Raw genomic sequence first — 16,567 nt, 5'->3', positions numbered from 1 at the left:
CACTTCTCCATAGGGGATAGCATGAACTTTGATATCAAAACAGAGAATCGAAAGAGAAACTGTATTTCTCATTATCTTGAATGAACTTTACAAGAGTTTATACACAGAACAAATCTTGTAAGAGAAGCTGACTAGAGTCAAACAAAATACTGCTCACATGAGCTGTCAATGAACATAGAAGATGCTAGACAATAACTTAACTAATGTTTTGGCGGGAACAAACAAGCTCTCAATTATACCAATATCCCAGCACGCCCCCCAACCACCCCCTCCCCCCCTCTCTTCTCTGCCGCCCCTCTCCGCAACCCCCCCCCCCCCCCCCCCCAACCAAAAAGTTGAATCTTAGGGAAGGTCCACAAGACCCAACTTGGATACTAACGAATGATGGGAAGCAGCAAGCAAAGGCTTTATAAACACATCTGCAAGTTGCTGAACAGAAGAAACATGAGAAAGGCAAAATAAAACCACGCTGCAATTGTTCCCTAACCAAGTGACAATCAATGTCCAAATGCTTAGTCCTTTCATGAAAAACCGGGTTATTAGCTATATGAATAGCTGCTTAATTATTACACTTCAAGGAGAGAGGAAGCTAAACAATGACTTGCAAATCACAAAGAATATAAGAAATCCATAACAATTCACAAACAGTAGTAGCCATGCTACGGTATTCAGCTTCAGCAGAACTTTTAGAAACAGTGTTCTGCTTCTTTGTTTTCCAACTAATCATAGCATCTCCAAGAAAAATGCAAACCCCGTGACTTGTGAGAAAATACACAAGAACCCCAATCTGCATCACAAAATGTGCTGAGCTTAAGATCAGAATGCACAAGGAAATAAAGTCCCTTGGAAGGACAAGATTTGAGATAAAGAAGCAAATGTAATGCTGCATCCCAATGGGGCTTCCTATCAGCAGCCATGAACGTCAAATGTTGCACAGAGTAAGTAATATCAGGCCTGGTGATGTTCACATATAAAAGTCTCCCAATAAGTCTTCAAAACTTATCAGGATCTGCCAATAACTCTCCATCATCTGGTGCTAAGTGAAGACCCTTATGAAGAGGCATAGACACTGCTTTAGTTGCTGTCATGCCAGTGTCCTTCAAAACATCTAAGATAAATTTCCTTCGGCTGATAAGGGTACCAGTTTCTGATTGAACTACCCCCAAACCAAGGAAATATTTCATGAAACCAAGTTCTTTGACAGTGAATTTATCATGCAGGGCAGATTTGACTTTGTCAATGGCCTGTGAATTGTTTCCAGTTATGATGACATCATCTACATAGATTAAAAGAGCTAGAAAAGCATCTGAATCTGTTCGGCTAAAGAGACAATGATCATGTACTGATTGTTGAAAACCCAAAGAATGCAAAAAGGAAGTAAACTCAAGGTTCCATTGTCAGGAAGCACGTTTTAAACCATAAAGGGACATTTTCAGCTAACAGACCTGCCCTGGTAATGCCTTGGCGTACCCATCTGGTGGCCTCATATACACTTCCTCATCCAAGTAACCATGCAAAAAAGCATTATTAATGTCTAACTGATATAGAGGCCATTTCTGACCAGTTGTGAGGGCAATAAAAATTCTAGCGGTGACTATTTTAGCCATAGGACTAAATCGCTCCTTAAAATCAAGTCCCTCTATCTGATTGTACCCTTTAGCAACTAAGCGGGCCTTATATCTATCAACCTCTCCATCTGGTTTGTATTTGACTTTAAAAACCCACTTTGAACCTATAACCTTCTTCCCTTTAGGTAACTCACAAAGTTCCCAAATATCATTTTTCTCCAAAGCCTACAATTCTTGATTCATAGCGTCAATCCAATTGCTGTCAGTTATTGCTTGAAGATAATTAACAGGCTCTTGAATTTTAGATACTGAAGTAACAAAGGCATAATGGCTAGGTGAGAAAATAAAAGAAGGTGTACCTGGTGAGGAATAGAAGACGGCCGCAGAGGTAGTAGCATGAGAAAGAGAGGCAACAACAAAATCTTTCAACCATGAAGGTTGCTGATGAAGTCTAGTACTTCTTCTTAATGGTGGTGGGGCTGGAGCAAGAGAAAGAGACAATGGGGGTGTTAATGATGTAGGTTGGGAAGGTTCAGGTATGGGTTTGGACAAAGATTCAGAAGGATGAAGTGCAGGAACGGGTGTAGAGAGGAGAGTGACAGTATGGTGTGATGTAGATGAAGAAATAGGAACAGGAAGAACTGGGGTGGAAGACTCAACAGAAGATAATGGTGTATCATTAAAAGGAAAACTTGTCTCAAAGAAAATTACATCCCTGCTTACAAACACTTTATTGGTTTGCAAATCCATGACTTTATAGCCCTTTTGTGTAGGTGGATACCCAAGAAACAGACACTTATGTGATCTATCATCAAACTCGTCTCTATGTGGGTGAAGGTTAACAGCAAAACAGAGGCAACCAAACACTCTTAAATGGTCATAAGTGGGTGGTTTGTGAAATAACAATTCATAAGGAGTTTTCCAAGAAAGTAATTTGGTGCGCAATCTGTTAATAAGGTATGTAGCAGTTAAAATACACTCAGACCAGAATCTTTTTGGTAAAATGGGCTTGCAATCTCAAAGCTCTAGCAATATCCAAGAGATGTCTATGTTTTCGCTCAACTACGCCATTCTGTTGAGGGGTATAAGGACAACTTTTTTGATGAATGATGCCCCTAGACTGAAACAATTGTAAACACCGATGATTCACAAACTCCCTCCCATTATCTGTCCTTACTATTTTCACTTTGACATTGAACTAGGTTTCCACATAATTGAGAAACATAGTAAGAACATAGCTACATTGGTCTTTATGTTTAATCATGTAAGTCGAAGTGGCTCTTAACTTGTCATCTACAATAGTCACAAAGTATCTATCTCCAGAAATACCAGGTGTGGCAGAAGGGCCCCATAGGTCAACATGTAACAATTCCAAAGGGTATTGTGTTTTTATCTCACTATCAGGAAAAGGAATTCTGGCTTGTTTAGCTAAAGGACATAAAGGACATTTATAATGGCAATCAATGTGAAGTTTGAAGGGCTAAATGTGTTGTAATTTCTGAAGTGAAGAATGTCCTAATCTAGCATGAAGTATAGCAAAATCTAAAGTTTAAGCAGAATTGAACAACTGAAAATTCTCTTTATTAATACTCACATTAGAGAAGCTGGTATTTACAGAGTTCAAAGCAAGGGAATCAAGCAAATGTTTTACTTTTGAATGATAAAACTGAATGGTGGATGAAAGAAAACTAGACTTATCCAGAATGTAAAGTCCTTCATGCTCTTTCCCAATGGCTACCACTGCTTTAGTCTTCTGGTCCTGAAATAGCCAACAGAAAGGGTAAAACAGTAAGGGTAAATTTGTGGTTTTAAGAAGCTTGGTAACCAAAAGTAAATTCAATTTAAATGAAGGAACTAAGAGCACACTGTATAGAGAAAGGTTATTATGCAAGTAAACAGTGCCTGTTTGGTTAATTTCAGTAACTTGGCCATTAGGTAAACAAATGGATATTGGTGTGTGAGTGAAAGCAAGGTTATGTAACAAACAAGGACCATCCTTGGGTGATCCGAGCTTTGCAATGCAAATTGATCATCAATTGTTTCATGATTCTTTAATGATTCCTTGAAGAAATTCATAATGCTTTGATCTCTTGCTGCATTACTCTCCTTCATCTTCAAATTTCACTTTCAATGGCTAACAGAAACATGCAATCGATTCTACAAGCTACTGTACCCACTCTGATACCATATGAACTTTGATATCCAAACAGAGAATTGAAAGAGAAACTGTATTTCTGATTATCTTGAATGAACTGTACAAGAGTTTATATACAGAACAAATCTTATAGGAGAAGCTAACTAGAGTCAACAAAATACTGCTCACATAAGCTGTCAATGAACATAAAAGATGCTAACAATAACTTAACTAATCTTTTGACGGGAACAAACAAACTCTCAATTATACCAATAGATAGCAACATGGAGTTTGAGTTCATGATGGACTCCGAGTTTAGCAGAATGCTTGCTGCTGCTAAAGTTTATACTAAGCCTTTAAGCAGAGGAGCAGTTTTTCCTTGCAGGAGAGGAAATAACTACTGCCACACACAAAAAAAAATGTTAATAAGTGCCGTGAGGCATGCGACCGGACTTGCAATCGCTTTAAGTAGCTTTTTTTGCTAGCACAGCCATGCCCCGTGCTTCAACTGTCTTTCTCTGCAGGTGGAATATTTGTGTTTATAAATAAAATTATCTTCTTCTAGTTTTGTTCTATTCGTATCAGAACTGCATACGTGAAATCTTTGGCTTTGAGGTAATACTCTTCATTTTTCTTTTTTATAAAAGGAAGTGTCATTTAATCAATAAAATAGTCATAGTATATAGTTATAATTAATAATATTGATATCAAAAATTATTGTTTAATAAAACAAGACAAATCTCTTAAAATATTATCTAGATCTCTTCTGCATTACTTTCTGAATTATTTCGATCTCTCAGCATTTATTTTGATATAGTTGTCCATCACAGTTATCATAATATTTTGACAGATCATGTTTATTCGGCAAAATTGATCAACAATAATTCAAAACTACAAGACAATTTTTCATAGAAAATCTTAAAAAAAATCATAAAGGGAAATAAGATAATTATATGTAGAAATCAATTCCACATTAAAAACAAAATGGCAAAACTTTACAAAATGAGAGAAATAAAAGAAAATGCAAATCTGTCAAGTATGAATTTGAGTTTATTAATAATAAATAAATGAAAAAAAAATAAGCGCCATTGCTAATTAATAGTAAAAATTTCAAATTTAAAGAGTCTATAAAGGAAAAAAATAAAGAAAAGGAGTTATTAATTTTATTTTCTTTCTTTGAATTACTGCAAATTCATTAAATTTATCAAAATCAATATATATATATATATTTTTTTTTCACTGGATTTTTATGTAGTTTCGATCCCACAGGGGGTGGGGGGGAGAGAGAGTAAATGGCAATTATCCCTTTGGTTTCTCCTTTTTTTATCTCTGTTTTCTTTTTCTCTTATGACTATTTTGACTTGGAATTGCAGAGGTGCAACCAGTGCCAGCATTAATCGATCTCTTAAGTTGTATATCTAGAGACACAATCCGGCAGTTGTCATTATTTTTGAACGTCGAATCAGTGGTATGATGGCTAACCGAGTGATTAAAAAGACTAGGTTTTCTTTCTCTCAACGTGTGGAGGCATCAGGAGGAATCTAGGTTTTGTGGAAAAAGGGCTGGTCAGTGCAAGTGCTGGCTCATCACAGACAGTATATTCATATGAAAATTTATGAAGCTAATAGTTTTCTCATGAATTTTACTATGGTGTACAGTTGCCTGAGTGCTTTTATTAGGGCTCTTCTGTGGCCATCTTTAAATAGTGTGGCTTCTAATGTTGTTGGTCCGTGGGCTCTTATGGGGGACTGGAACGCTCTCCTTAGGGCTGAAGATAAGAAAGGAGGCTCTCCCAATCGTTCGAGTCTCTATCGTTTATTTTTCAGCAGTAGATACTAACTTCCAGTTTGATGGAGATTCCTTTCAGGGGGTCCTTTTTTCACTTGGACTCGGGGTAGAATGATGGAGCATTTGGATTGGACTATTGGTAATGGGGATTGGAGACTTGGTTACCCTGATGGTTATGTACTGCACTTACCTAAGATGCATTGGCCTCTACTTTTATTGCCTAATGGTGTTCGACATTTGCAATTCCAGGATCATCTGTTTTGCTTCCAGGCTACCTGGATGACGCAAGATAAATTCAGGGATATGGTCCATGATAACTGGAGGCCAAACTCCTCTTTTATGTCAGTAGTGAGCCATTTTACAAACAGGCTGAAAGTTTGGAATAGGTCTGTCTTTAGGAACATTTTTCATCGTAAAAATTGTATTTTGAGTCACCTGAGTGGTGTTCAAAGAAGTCTGCACTATGGACCGACGTCATTCCTGGTGGAGAAAGATCTAATGCAGGAGCTAGAGGTTCTCTCTCATCAGGAGAAACTGGTATGGTACCAGAAGTCTCTGAGTGATTTTATTAAATGGGGAGATCGCAACACCTGCTATTTTCACCTTAAGACAATTAATCAAGGGCAACAAAAATGGATTCTTCATCTTAAGAAGGCTAAAGGTATTTGGGTGCATGATCAAGCGGAATTACGAAATATGACTCTGAAGTTTTAGAAACGTCTCTATTCTAAGGATGCGGCAGTGGCACCAGCTTATCCTATCAAGGGTTGTTTTTCTAATCTAGGTGACGATGCTCTAATTGGATTAAGTTCGCTACTTTCTTCAGTTGAGGTTCACAAGGCTCTTTTTGGCATGCAACCTTGGAAGGCCCCTGGATTGGATGGTTTTCATACAAGTTTCCATCAACGGTATTGGGATATTATCAGTGATGCTATATGTTCAGAAGTGTGTTGGGTTATTGGTGGCGTTGATATTGATAGTGGTATGGCTTACTTTGCACAATTTGATTCCCAAAGTCCCTCATTCGGACTCTCCATCCCAGTTTCATCCCATTAGCCTTTGCTTTGTGGCTGATAAGATAATCACTAAGGTCCTGGCTAATCGGTTGAAAGTCGTCTTGCCTTGTTTGATGAGCCTGACTCAGACAGGTTTTATTGCAAGACAACATATTACTAACAATATAGTTATTGCTTATTTCAAAAAAAAAAAAAAAAAAACAATGTAGTTATTGCTCAGGAATTAATTCACATATGAGAGCGAAGACTGGGAGGGGAGATTCTATGGCAATTAAAGTGGAATTGGAAAAGCCTATGATCGTCTTCGGTGGCACTTTTTAAGAGAGTATTTGATGGAGGCTGGGCTTCCGATATCTTTTTTTAGTTGTATTATGAAGTGCACTACCTCCTGTTCAATGCGGATTCTATTGAATGGGGGTATGACTAAAGCTTTTAGCCCATCTAGAGGTGTGAGATAGGGCGACCCATTATCGCCATATTTGTTTGTTTTCTGCATGGAAAGGTTGGCTCGTGGTATTCAGCAAGCGATGGACAATGGTTGCTGGAAGCCCTTAAAGTTGTGTCGAAATGGTCCACTTCTTTCACATTTATTTTTTGCGAACGATCTCATTCTTTTCGCTAAGCCTCTTCGAAACAAGCTACAGTTATTCAGGGGGTGCTTGATGAATTTTGTAAATGTTCAAGGCAAAAGGTGAATGTATCTAAAACTAAAGTCTATTTTTCAAAGAATGTTACAATTCAAACCAGAAGGATTTTAGGGGAATTACTAGGCTTCTCAATTTCTAGTGACATTGGGACTTATTTGGAATTGGGAGTTCCTTTACTTCACTTACAAGCGTGTAGAGCCACTTATCAATATGTTCTTGATCGGGTTCAGAAACGATTGTCTGGGTGGAATGCATCTCATTTATCTTTGGCTGGTCGAATTACTTTAGCACAGTCTGCTTTAACTGCCATGCTGACATTTACTATGCAAACTGTGAAACTTTCATCTTATATTTGAGATGAAATTGAGAAGGCTTGCCCAAAATTTGCTGGGGGTTCGCTGGATGGTAATAGAAAGATTGCCTTAGTTCCATGGCAGGATGTTCAGAAGCCGAAGGATGAAGGTGGTTTGGGTATTAGAGATATTCATCTTCTCAACCAATCCTTTATTTTAAAAATGTGTTGGGGTTTGGTTTCAAATCCAGAGTCTTTCTGGGTTCGTGTTCTTCGCTCCAAATACAAAGTTAGTCATGATTTGGTTCCAGATGAATTAGGAAGACGAAGTGGTTCTATGTTGTGGCGTGCAATGCATGACAATTGTGAATGAATACACAAAATCTTGCAAGCTATTTTTATCTGTGCTATAATGGTGTCTGATGGTTTAACGCCTTCTGATGTGTTTGCTGAAGACGTATGTTATACCGACTTAGTTCAGAAAGAAAAATATTATATGGTAATTAAACTTATGATGCGATTTGCGTAGTTTAATAAAACTATATGTAGTTTTTAAAATGGATTTGCGTAGATATTTCATGAGATTTTTTGTTGTAATTTTTGCTTTATGAATTTAGTGCAATCGAGGCTTGTTGGCACGGTTCCTTGACACCAAATTTTAACAGTGGATATGTTGTAGATGGTGTTCATACTGTTTAAAATATGGGGCTAGTTGTGGTGCTGTTTTCATGTTTGATGAAATTTATTAATTCTAATTTTGATTAATTCCTACATTTAATTACTTATCTTCTTCAAATTTTTATTTAATTTGATTCGGTTTTGGTCTAAAACTTGCAGCACCAAAGTGACTACAAATCTCAATCACAATAACCAGACATATTTTGTTCTTTGTTGCAGGCCGTCATGGCCATAGCCAACCACAATATGGGCAAAGATATTTTAAAACTTCACAAAAATGTAAATAAACTAAAAAATTAAAAATATATATATATTAAAACACGAAGACACAAGAAGAAATTAAATAAAATTCTTTTCCTAATTCTTTAATTGGAATCTAAAATTTTACAAAAATTTAATTCAATATAATTGATTTCCTTTTTTATTAATTCTTTGATTGGAATGAAAGAATTCAATTCTTTTTAATGTTTTTAAAAAATTCATTTTCCAAAAAATATAAGTCAAGTATGATTGAGTGAAAATTCATTTAAATTCTTTTTTTTTTAATTTAAGAGGGAAAATGATGGTATGAATTTATTTTAATTTAAAATGAAATTTCATAAAAAAAAAAAACTAAAATCAGAAATTGATGTAACTTAAAAAAAAAAATCATCGCTTCATATATAATAATTATGAAAAAATATTACATACTTTCAATATGATAGACGTTTAATTTATAAAATGAAAATTATTTTCAAAATTTATTTTATTTTAAATTTTAAATTATTATAAATGGTATATTATAAAATTAATAGAAAATTATATATAAAAAATTAAATTATGAACATGTAAAATAAGAACAATAACGTGTAACACACTTTACAAAATAATTAATATATTATAAATAGATGGATTGTAATATTAGAATTATAATTATATTTAAATTATATAAAAATAATTATAAGAGAATTCATATATAAGTAGGACAATCGCTAACAGTAAATCAGTAATTATAATAAAATTAAAATTTTAATTTATATTATTTATATTAAGTAGTATTTATAATTTTTATTCGTATATAAATTAATCATCTCATTTGAACATATATGATATTTTTATTTTATATAAAAGAAATTAATATCTTCTCTTTAAAACGTTAAAAAAATTGGATGTAAAGAATGGGAGGTTTCAAAGTTTGAGATTGACTCACAGGAGGTTTTCTTTGCGATTGTTTCCTTTGAAGATAATTGGTCTGAGCATGGCACAGTCATAAAGGATTGCAGGGCATTGTTATTGCAGGATTGTAATCTGTCCTTGCAGTGGGTAATGGCAGAGCTCATTGCTTGGCTAGAGCTGCACTGTCTCATGCGAGCAAGCACCAGCTGCAATGTTGTTCCAAGTTTTTTTGCTTCTGTGTTACAAGCTGATTAATGATTAATAAAGCTCTGATTTTCCCTAAAAAAAAAAAATTTAATAGCCAAAGCCTATCAGGTAAAGAGAACTCAAAATGATTTTAACCAAAAAAAAAATACATACGTTGATTTCTTAATCTGTAATAGCAATTTCGCCTCATTCTTTCTCGCCATTAGAATCATTCAATTCGTCGGATTCAGAATCAAAATCCACACTTGGAGATTTCCGCCTAACTTCTGCCATCAATTCGTCATCCTTATCTCTAATCCCTGCCAATTTCCTCTTCAATATAGCTTCAAATATTTCTGGAATCGCCTCTTCATCACCCTCGTAGTATTTCTCTATCCTCTTCTTTAGCCCTGCAATCACATCACATCTAACAATTCAATAACTTACAAAAATTTTAATAAACCAATATATATTTTCCACCATTTTCTCACCAGCCAAACAGAAACCAACTAGAACCATAAGCTTTTAATTCAATTTTCTTTACCTCATCCTCAACTTCACCATGTCGCTTCTGGGCTCGAGCAAATTTTGCTTCATGGGATGAGTCGGACTCACAAGAGTGGAATATTTGTGTAGGAAGAGTCCAGGAAACAACTATAAATGATGATGTGATAGTATTTGTTACGGATTTTAGAGGATCGAGAAGATGGTTGCGAATTTGAAGTGAAAGATTTCTGAGAATAGCTCTGTTCATGGCTGGCGCCGGCCTTTTTCGTTTACCCGATTATTGAAGCTTAGGTTTAGGGTTTTAATGGAGATAACTCTGATCTGGTGGATAAGCAAAAACCCAGAAGCCCAACTCAGTTATCCAAAGATTGGGCTTTAATATATAGATCAAGACATCTAACTTCATTCAATTCCATGAATATATTATTCACTTCTCTGTCCCTTTAGACCTATGTCCAAATTTTGAATGGTCATTTTAAATACCTGTTTGGTATCGTTGTTACAGTTATTATTAAAAAAATAATTTAAAATTAGATTTAATAATTTTTAGTTATAATAATATTAAAATAATAAAATAATTTTTTTGAAACTATTTTGATCCGAATGTAAGTGCAATAGAGTCCTTCAAAATGAAGGTGAAAATGAATAATGCAAGATTTTCTATTGGATATATATTTAATTTATATATATATCCTTAATGATATTATTTTTTCACTTGAATGATTATATTTGCATATTTAATTAACGACCCTTCAAGAAATATTGTTCAAATGTATAAAAAAATGTATACAAAGAAAGCCAAAGGTACAAAGAAGCAACTGAAGTATAATTAAAAGTATAATTAAATCCTTAAAAAAAGTTTGTGTTAAATTAAACTTTCAAAATTTTTAAATCAAACTTTTAGACCCAAAGTTAACAGAGATTATGTTCTGTTAACCTCAACTGTATAGACCCACCAATTCCACTCCATAAAACAAAGTTTTGTTTTTGCATTTCATCAAACAAATTGTGCGCAAACTCAATCCCATCACACAAGCAATCACATTTAACTCGGCAATAGCTTTTATATATATAGACCATCCTATTCTAACATCCACTTGCACCTCTGGGCTTTGAGATCATGTTTTGATCTCAAATGATAGAATGCAGAAGAGAAAAAAATTCATTTCTACATGATCATAGCATATAGTGAAGGAGTAATTCAGGCATATGCATGGGAAAAAAAATTGTTTAATGCAACATTTGAGAAGTGAAAAATGAGGATAGCATTTAAGTAGACCCCAAGTTACAGTTTAGATCAAAATCTTACATGCAGCTATGGATCTTCATTGCCAATTTATCTCATCACATAAATGCGGTAAAAGAAGGAAGAAAAAAAAATTATCAAAGGTACTTTCATATCCAATACACACACTTATCACAATCAAAATTTACCTGTAACAATCTGTGTATATGTTTCAGTTGCATTCTTTCTATTTACATCAATGAATTATCATAATTTCTTTCACTAGCCATATAAGAGGTCCAATTAGACAATCAGCAAGTTCTCTAATGACTTCATTTTTTTTTTACTTAGATTTAGATCTTTCAAGTGACAAATCAAAAGAATAATAATTGGATACATTAAATCGATCAATATATGAGTAAAATTCTGATCAGAACCTCTATGCTAGTAACTCTTGCACCAGCCACCAGGAGATGCTTGCCAAAATCTTTTATGCATCGAAGTAATCATCAGGGACAAAGAACTTCAATCCAATGGCGTGAGCAAATTTTATGTTAGCGTCACTATTATCATCAATTCTCCCTACTGCATCCTCAATATAGAAGGATTTCTCATTCATATCTATTGAAATGCCAATTAAAATGTTTCTCCATTGTCCACCACTTCCAGGTTTAGGCTTGCGAAATGGATCTTCTATGTTACCATGAGAACGCTTCTTCGACCATGGAACACATGCAACTCACTCATCTCAGCACAAATATGAGCTCCATTTGCTGCCACTAGTTGCTCTCACGAGGAGTTGAGCATTAGGACCTCTTGAGCACCCCACGTCACCTCGTTGCTGACATCAAAATTGCCCGAGCACTGTCAGAAGCTGTACATCTTCTACCTCTCTGTTCAATGTTATTGTTATTAATTGCTTCTCCTCCTTGATTCATTATCACCTGTAACAGTTCCTTCCTCCACCCTCCTCCCTCCCCCTCTCAAACCCAGCTTCTCATTTGGACCTCCACAGACCCATGAAAATCACCTTCCACAGAGACCATTTTCAGAGTCTTCCCATCTCATAGTCATACCACTTGTACACAAACCCATTTCTCAATGCCACGAGAAATTCGTTTGTTTGAATCTATATATTATTACTGTTGCTATCAAGGGAATCGATTTGGGTAATTTTGATAATATTATATGGAGGAATTTGTGTTTGATGTTGGGGTGAGCATTACAAATCAAGTTGGACTAAATGGTTGTATTCCTGACACCACAAAGAAACTCAATTCAGAAGAAACAATAGCAAAAATAGATGGATGTGTGTTTTTTAACGTCTACGCGTGATGAAAATTGAATTTAATAGGACAAAATTGAAATAAAAGGGATTTGATTGATTTAATTAAAGGTTGAGGGTCTAATTGAGCCTAAACTTTATTCAAGAGCTTAATTGTATTTTTGAATACTTTAAGGGCTTATTTATACCTTTACTGTCTTCTAGAAGTGTGTACAACCTATTGATTAAGTTCTAAATTGAACCAAACCATAAAAACCAAATAATTGAAAAGTGTATTTTTACGAACTTAAGTCAAATTGAACTAATAATTAAATCGAATCAAACTAAATTGAATTTTTCCAGTTCGGTCTGTCAGTTATGGGACATTTTCTTCTCCTCAATTACAGAGCAAAACTTCCCCAAAATCACAACAAAAAGTCACTCAAATACAAAATCACCAAAATATAATGAAAAAAAGTAAGAAATTAACTCAAATTACATTGTTCAAATAACTCAAATACATTTCTACCTAAACAAATCTGCAAATTTAAAATCACAATTCACAAATTTGCAAATTCTTAATTTTAAAACATAAAATCACCAACATGCAACAAGCGAGTTGAAGCAAAGGAGAGGAGTCTTGAACATGCAACACGCGAATCGATGAGCATTTGACTGATCCATGAGTTGAATGATTGAAAAAAGTCTTGATCTCACCTTGAATGGACGAGAAGACTGAGGACGTAACAGGCTAGAGGTAAGGGCGAGTCTTTAATAACTGGAGAAGCAACACAACATGCGGGGACACAAAAGCGATGAGATGCGTCGCAGAGCAAAGAATCAACGAGATGAGTACAAAGCAACGAGGAGGCACTTCACTCCTTTGATTTTATAATGCACAAATCATTCATAATAATCAACTTTTTTATAATGCACCCTTATACATATGATTTTGTATGATTAAATTTTGAAGATCGTAGGTATAATTTGATCTAATTATAAATTATTATATTAAAAATTTTAAATTAAAAATATTAACGAGGTATTGAAGTTGTCTCTAAGGTTATAACACTTAAAGTTTCGAATCCAATTGAACTCAATTTATAAAAATAAATAAATAAATCGTATAATTTGAATTAATCATGTACGATCTTAAAAATATTGATAGACTATTAATATCTTAAAATATTATATCATATAAATAATAAAATTCCCTAATTAGAGTCCACATAGCTCTAGAAATAATATTAGATTTAAAAAAAAAAAAGAAAAGGAATTGAAGAAAGATGGGAAAGTTGAAATCATCTAATAACCATTTTTAGCAGTTTAAAAAAAATTGAAATCAGCATTAAAAAAAAAAACCAACTAGATTAGTTAGTAATTATCTGAGTTAGATCAAACATTATCATGCTTTATTTGAATTTAGTAATCACAGTTTGTAGAGTTTATATTAGAATAAAATATATATTTAAATACATTATAAAAAATTTCAATTTAAATTAAAAACATAGATATATTTAAATCTCATTTGACATTAAATTTTAAATAAAAATGCTATTTTAAAAAAAAATTATTTTACATATTATTGAAAAACAGATTTAGAAAATAATTTCATTATTTAATATTTTATAAATAAAATCTGTTAATTTTAATTTTTATTTAATTTTAACTTTTTAATTAATATATTTAAATAAAAAATGATATAAACAAAAAATTAAAAATAAATTAAATTAAACTTTCCCGATAAATATAAGCTAAATTGAACATTTGCCATAAAACTTTGGTCTTTTCAGCATTATATTACCCTGTTACATGCCTTCATCAAAAGTCTAAAATGTTGTATTTATATTTGTCTGCTTTCTAATTGCATTTCCCACTCTATAATTTATTTTTTTTTATTATTTTTTTAAAACTTAAACGAAAATTTAAGTCGTAAAGCATGTGCCTTCTTACTATCCTGCTCCACTTAGAGTAAAGGAATTCACCTACGGAACATCCCTTGTCAATTGACAGAGGAAGAAACTCTCCTCGCTCTTTTCTCCATCGGCTAATCTACTTAGCTTGAATACGAACTCGAACAGGGATATTCTATTAAGTTTAAGGGATTCACCCTTCGACTCGTGCTTCTTTACCAACGCTTACTCTTTCTTTTCACCAGCGCTTAAAGACAAGCACAAGGGGAGGGACGGGATTGAGCAAGCTGGTTAAGGGAAAAAGGCAGAGAAGGAGATATTTACAAGAAGAAGCTAACGGTTCTTTCTTCAATACCAGGACCAGATGATTGTGTACCCGCGGCTAATCGTCCCTTGCTTATCTGCAGAACAAGTCAGCAAAGGCGCACTTCATCGGCTTCCCTCCATGAAAAACCTAACTACTCTAGTACTATGTCTTTCTGATCTCTTGGAGAACCAATCTTTTCTTCAATTCTTTCACAAATTAAAACATGTTGAACTTTGGAAAGCCTCCAAGGCAAAGCTCATTCGTAAAGAGTTTTGCCAAGCAAGTGGATTTCTCGAGCTAGAAAATTTGCTTCAGATGATCTAGTAGAAAGGACCGAGATTGTAAATGGAGCTTTCCCAGGGCGTCTTCAATTTTATAATTGTCTTAATTTGAGGTTTCTACCTGAAGGTTTATGGAACATTTCTATAATTCAAGAGTTGTACTTTACTTATTTGCATGGAGACCTTGCCTAGGAAATTGCCTGGTGAAGAAAATTACAAGACGAAGCACATTGCAAAATTTCATTGGAACAGGCAAATTTCCTGAGGAAGTGACCGGAAGAAGCAAGATTTATGACATTTATAATTATTTATAGAACTCAAAATTATTTTAGCCAATAACAATACATACCTTGATTTCTATAATTGCAATTTTGCATCAATTTTTATCGCCATCAGAATCATTCAATTCATCGGAATCAGAATCAAAATTCTCACTTGGAGATTTCCGCCTAACTTCTTCCATCAATTCGTAGTCCTCATCTTTAATCCCTGCTAATTTCCTCTTCAATATGGCTTCAAATATTGAAGGAATCGCCTCTTCATCCCCCTCGCAGTACTTCTCTATCCGCCTCTTTAGCTCTGCAACCATATCACATCACACAAATTTTAATCCCCCATATGTATTTTCCACCATTTTCCCACCAGCCAAACAGAAACCAACTAGAACCACAAGCTTTTAATTCCATTTTCTTTACCTTGGTTACTCACGCCATCAACATCCTCAACTCCACCATGTTGCTTCTGGGTCTGAGTGAAATTTTCTTTATGAGATAAATCAGAATCAGACGAGCAGAATCTGAGTGTAGAAAGAGTCCAAGAAACAAATATAGATGATGATGAGATAGGATTTGTTATGGATTTTAGAGGATTGAGAAGATGGTTGGGAATATGCAGTGAGACATTTCTGAGAACAGCTCTGTTCATGGCTGGTGCTAGCAATTTCGTTTTTCTACCCAAGGATTGAACTTTGAAGGTTTGAGTTTAGGGTTTAATAGAGATGAATCTGATTTGGTGGATAAGGAAAAAACCTGAAGCCCAACTCAGTTATCAAAAGATTGGACTTCAATATATAGATTGAGACATCTAACTCATTCAAGTCCATGAATGTGTTATTCACTTCTCTTTCTCTTTAGGCCTATTGTCCAAATCTTGGGCACTTATTGATGATCCCTTTGAATTTATTTTCTGGGGGAGTGTGAGACTTTGAGGTCATGAATAAGAACTCAAAAATTGAAAGCTGAACCCCCAAATAAATAAAATTTTTAAAATATAACTATTGTTACAATGGTTGTATTATCATTATCGATTATGGTAATTTTTCATGTGAATCATAATCAACCGTTATATATATAACTGTTGTGCTGAATAAATTCTTTCTAAAAAATTATAAAAATAAAAAAAATCAAATCAAATTGAGGCAAGCAACGTGACCATGCGATTTTATTTATATTAATTGAAATCATCTAAATTAAGCTTTATAAAATTAAAAATTAAAAGTTTTAATTAATTATAATTAAATATCAAAATTTTGTTTAGAATTTAATTTGTGTATGTCTAATATTGTTAATGTAAAAATATATACTTAAATAACTGTATTTATACCGTA

General features: G+C 33.9%; 2 protein-coding genes across 7 annotated transcripts; both read right to left on the bottom strand.

The window, feature by feature from the left end:
• Positions 1–3,127: 3,127 nt before the first annotated feature.
• LOC110667840 (uncharacterized) lies at positions 3,128–15,930 on the bottom strand. Of its 6 annotated transcripts, none has more exons than XM_058153890.1 (3): positions 15,657–15,930; positions 15,311–15,540; positions 3,128–3,327 (listed from the first exon to the last, which is right to left on the bottom strand). In XM_058153890.1, exons 1-2 carry the CDS (start codon positions 15,883–15,885, stop codon positions 15,338–15,340), a joined length of 432 nt encoding a protein of 143 aa, XP_058009873.1. In that variant the 5' UTR covers positions 15,886–15,930; the 3' UTR covers positions 3,128–3,327; positions 15,311–15,337. The 6 variants fall into 6 exon arrangements, with proteins under 6 accessions (XP_058009873.1, XP_058009875.1, XP_058009876.1 ...); XM_058153892.1 differs by lacking the exon at positions 3,128–3,327 and adding an exon at positions 11,919–12,451; XM_058153893.1 differs by lacking the exon at positions 3,128–3,327 and adding an exon at positions 12,908–13,341.
• On the bottom strand, positions 9,672–10,218 carry LOC131182938 (uncharacterized). Its single transcript, XM_058152458.1, has 2 exons — positions 9,975–10,218; positions 9,672–9,874 (listed from the first exon to the last, which is right to left on the bottom strand). The coding sequence occupies exons 1-2, from the start codon at positions 10,216–10,218 to the stop codon at positions 9,672–9,674; spliced, it is 447 nt and encodes a 148-aa protein (XP_058008441.1).
• Positions 15,931–16,567: the final 637 nt, after the last annotated feature.

The sequence above is a fragment of the Hevea brasiliensis genome, chromosome 9 (assembly GCF_030052815.1).
Source record: "Hevea brasiliensis isolate MT/VB/25A 57/8 chromosome 9, ASM3005281v1, whole genome shotgun sequence".
In the NCBI taxonomy this organism is placed as follows: Eukaryota; Viridiplantae; Streptophyta; class Magnoliopsida; order Malpighiales; family Euphorbiaceae; genus Hevea; species Hevea brasiliensis.
Note: the sequence above shows the minus strand (reverse complement) of the source record. Positions and strands in the feature narration are given on the sequence as shown.

Coding starts and splice junctions, on each gene's coding strand:
- LOC131182938 (XM_058152458.1), bottom strand. CDS start 10,218: ATGAACAGAGCTATTCTCAGAAATCTTTCACTTCAAATTCGCAACCAT. Junction 9,875..9,974: donor ATTAAAAGCTTATGGTTCTA/GTTGGTTTCTGT, acceptor ATGTGATTGCAG/GGCTAAAGAAGAGGATAGAG.
- LOC110667840 (XM_058153890.1), bottom strand. CDS start 15,885: ATGAACAGAGCTGTTCTCAGAAATGTCTCACTGCATATTCCCAACCAT. Junction 15,541..15,656: donor TGATGGCGTGAGTAACCAAG/GTAAAGAAAATG, acceptor ATATGGTTGCAG/AGCTAAAGAGGCGGATAGAG.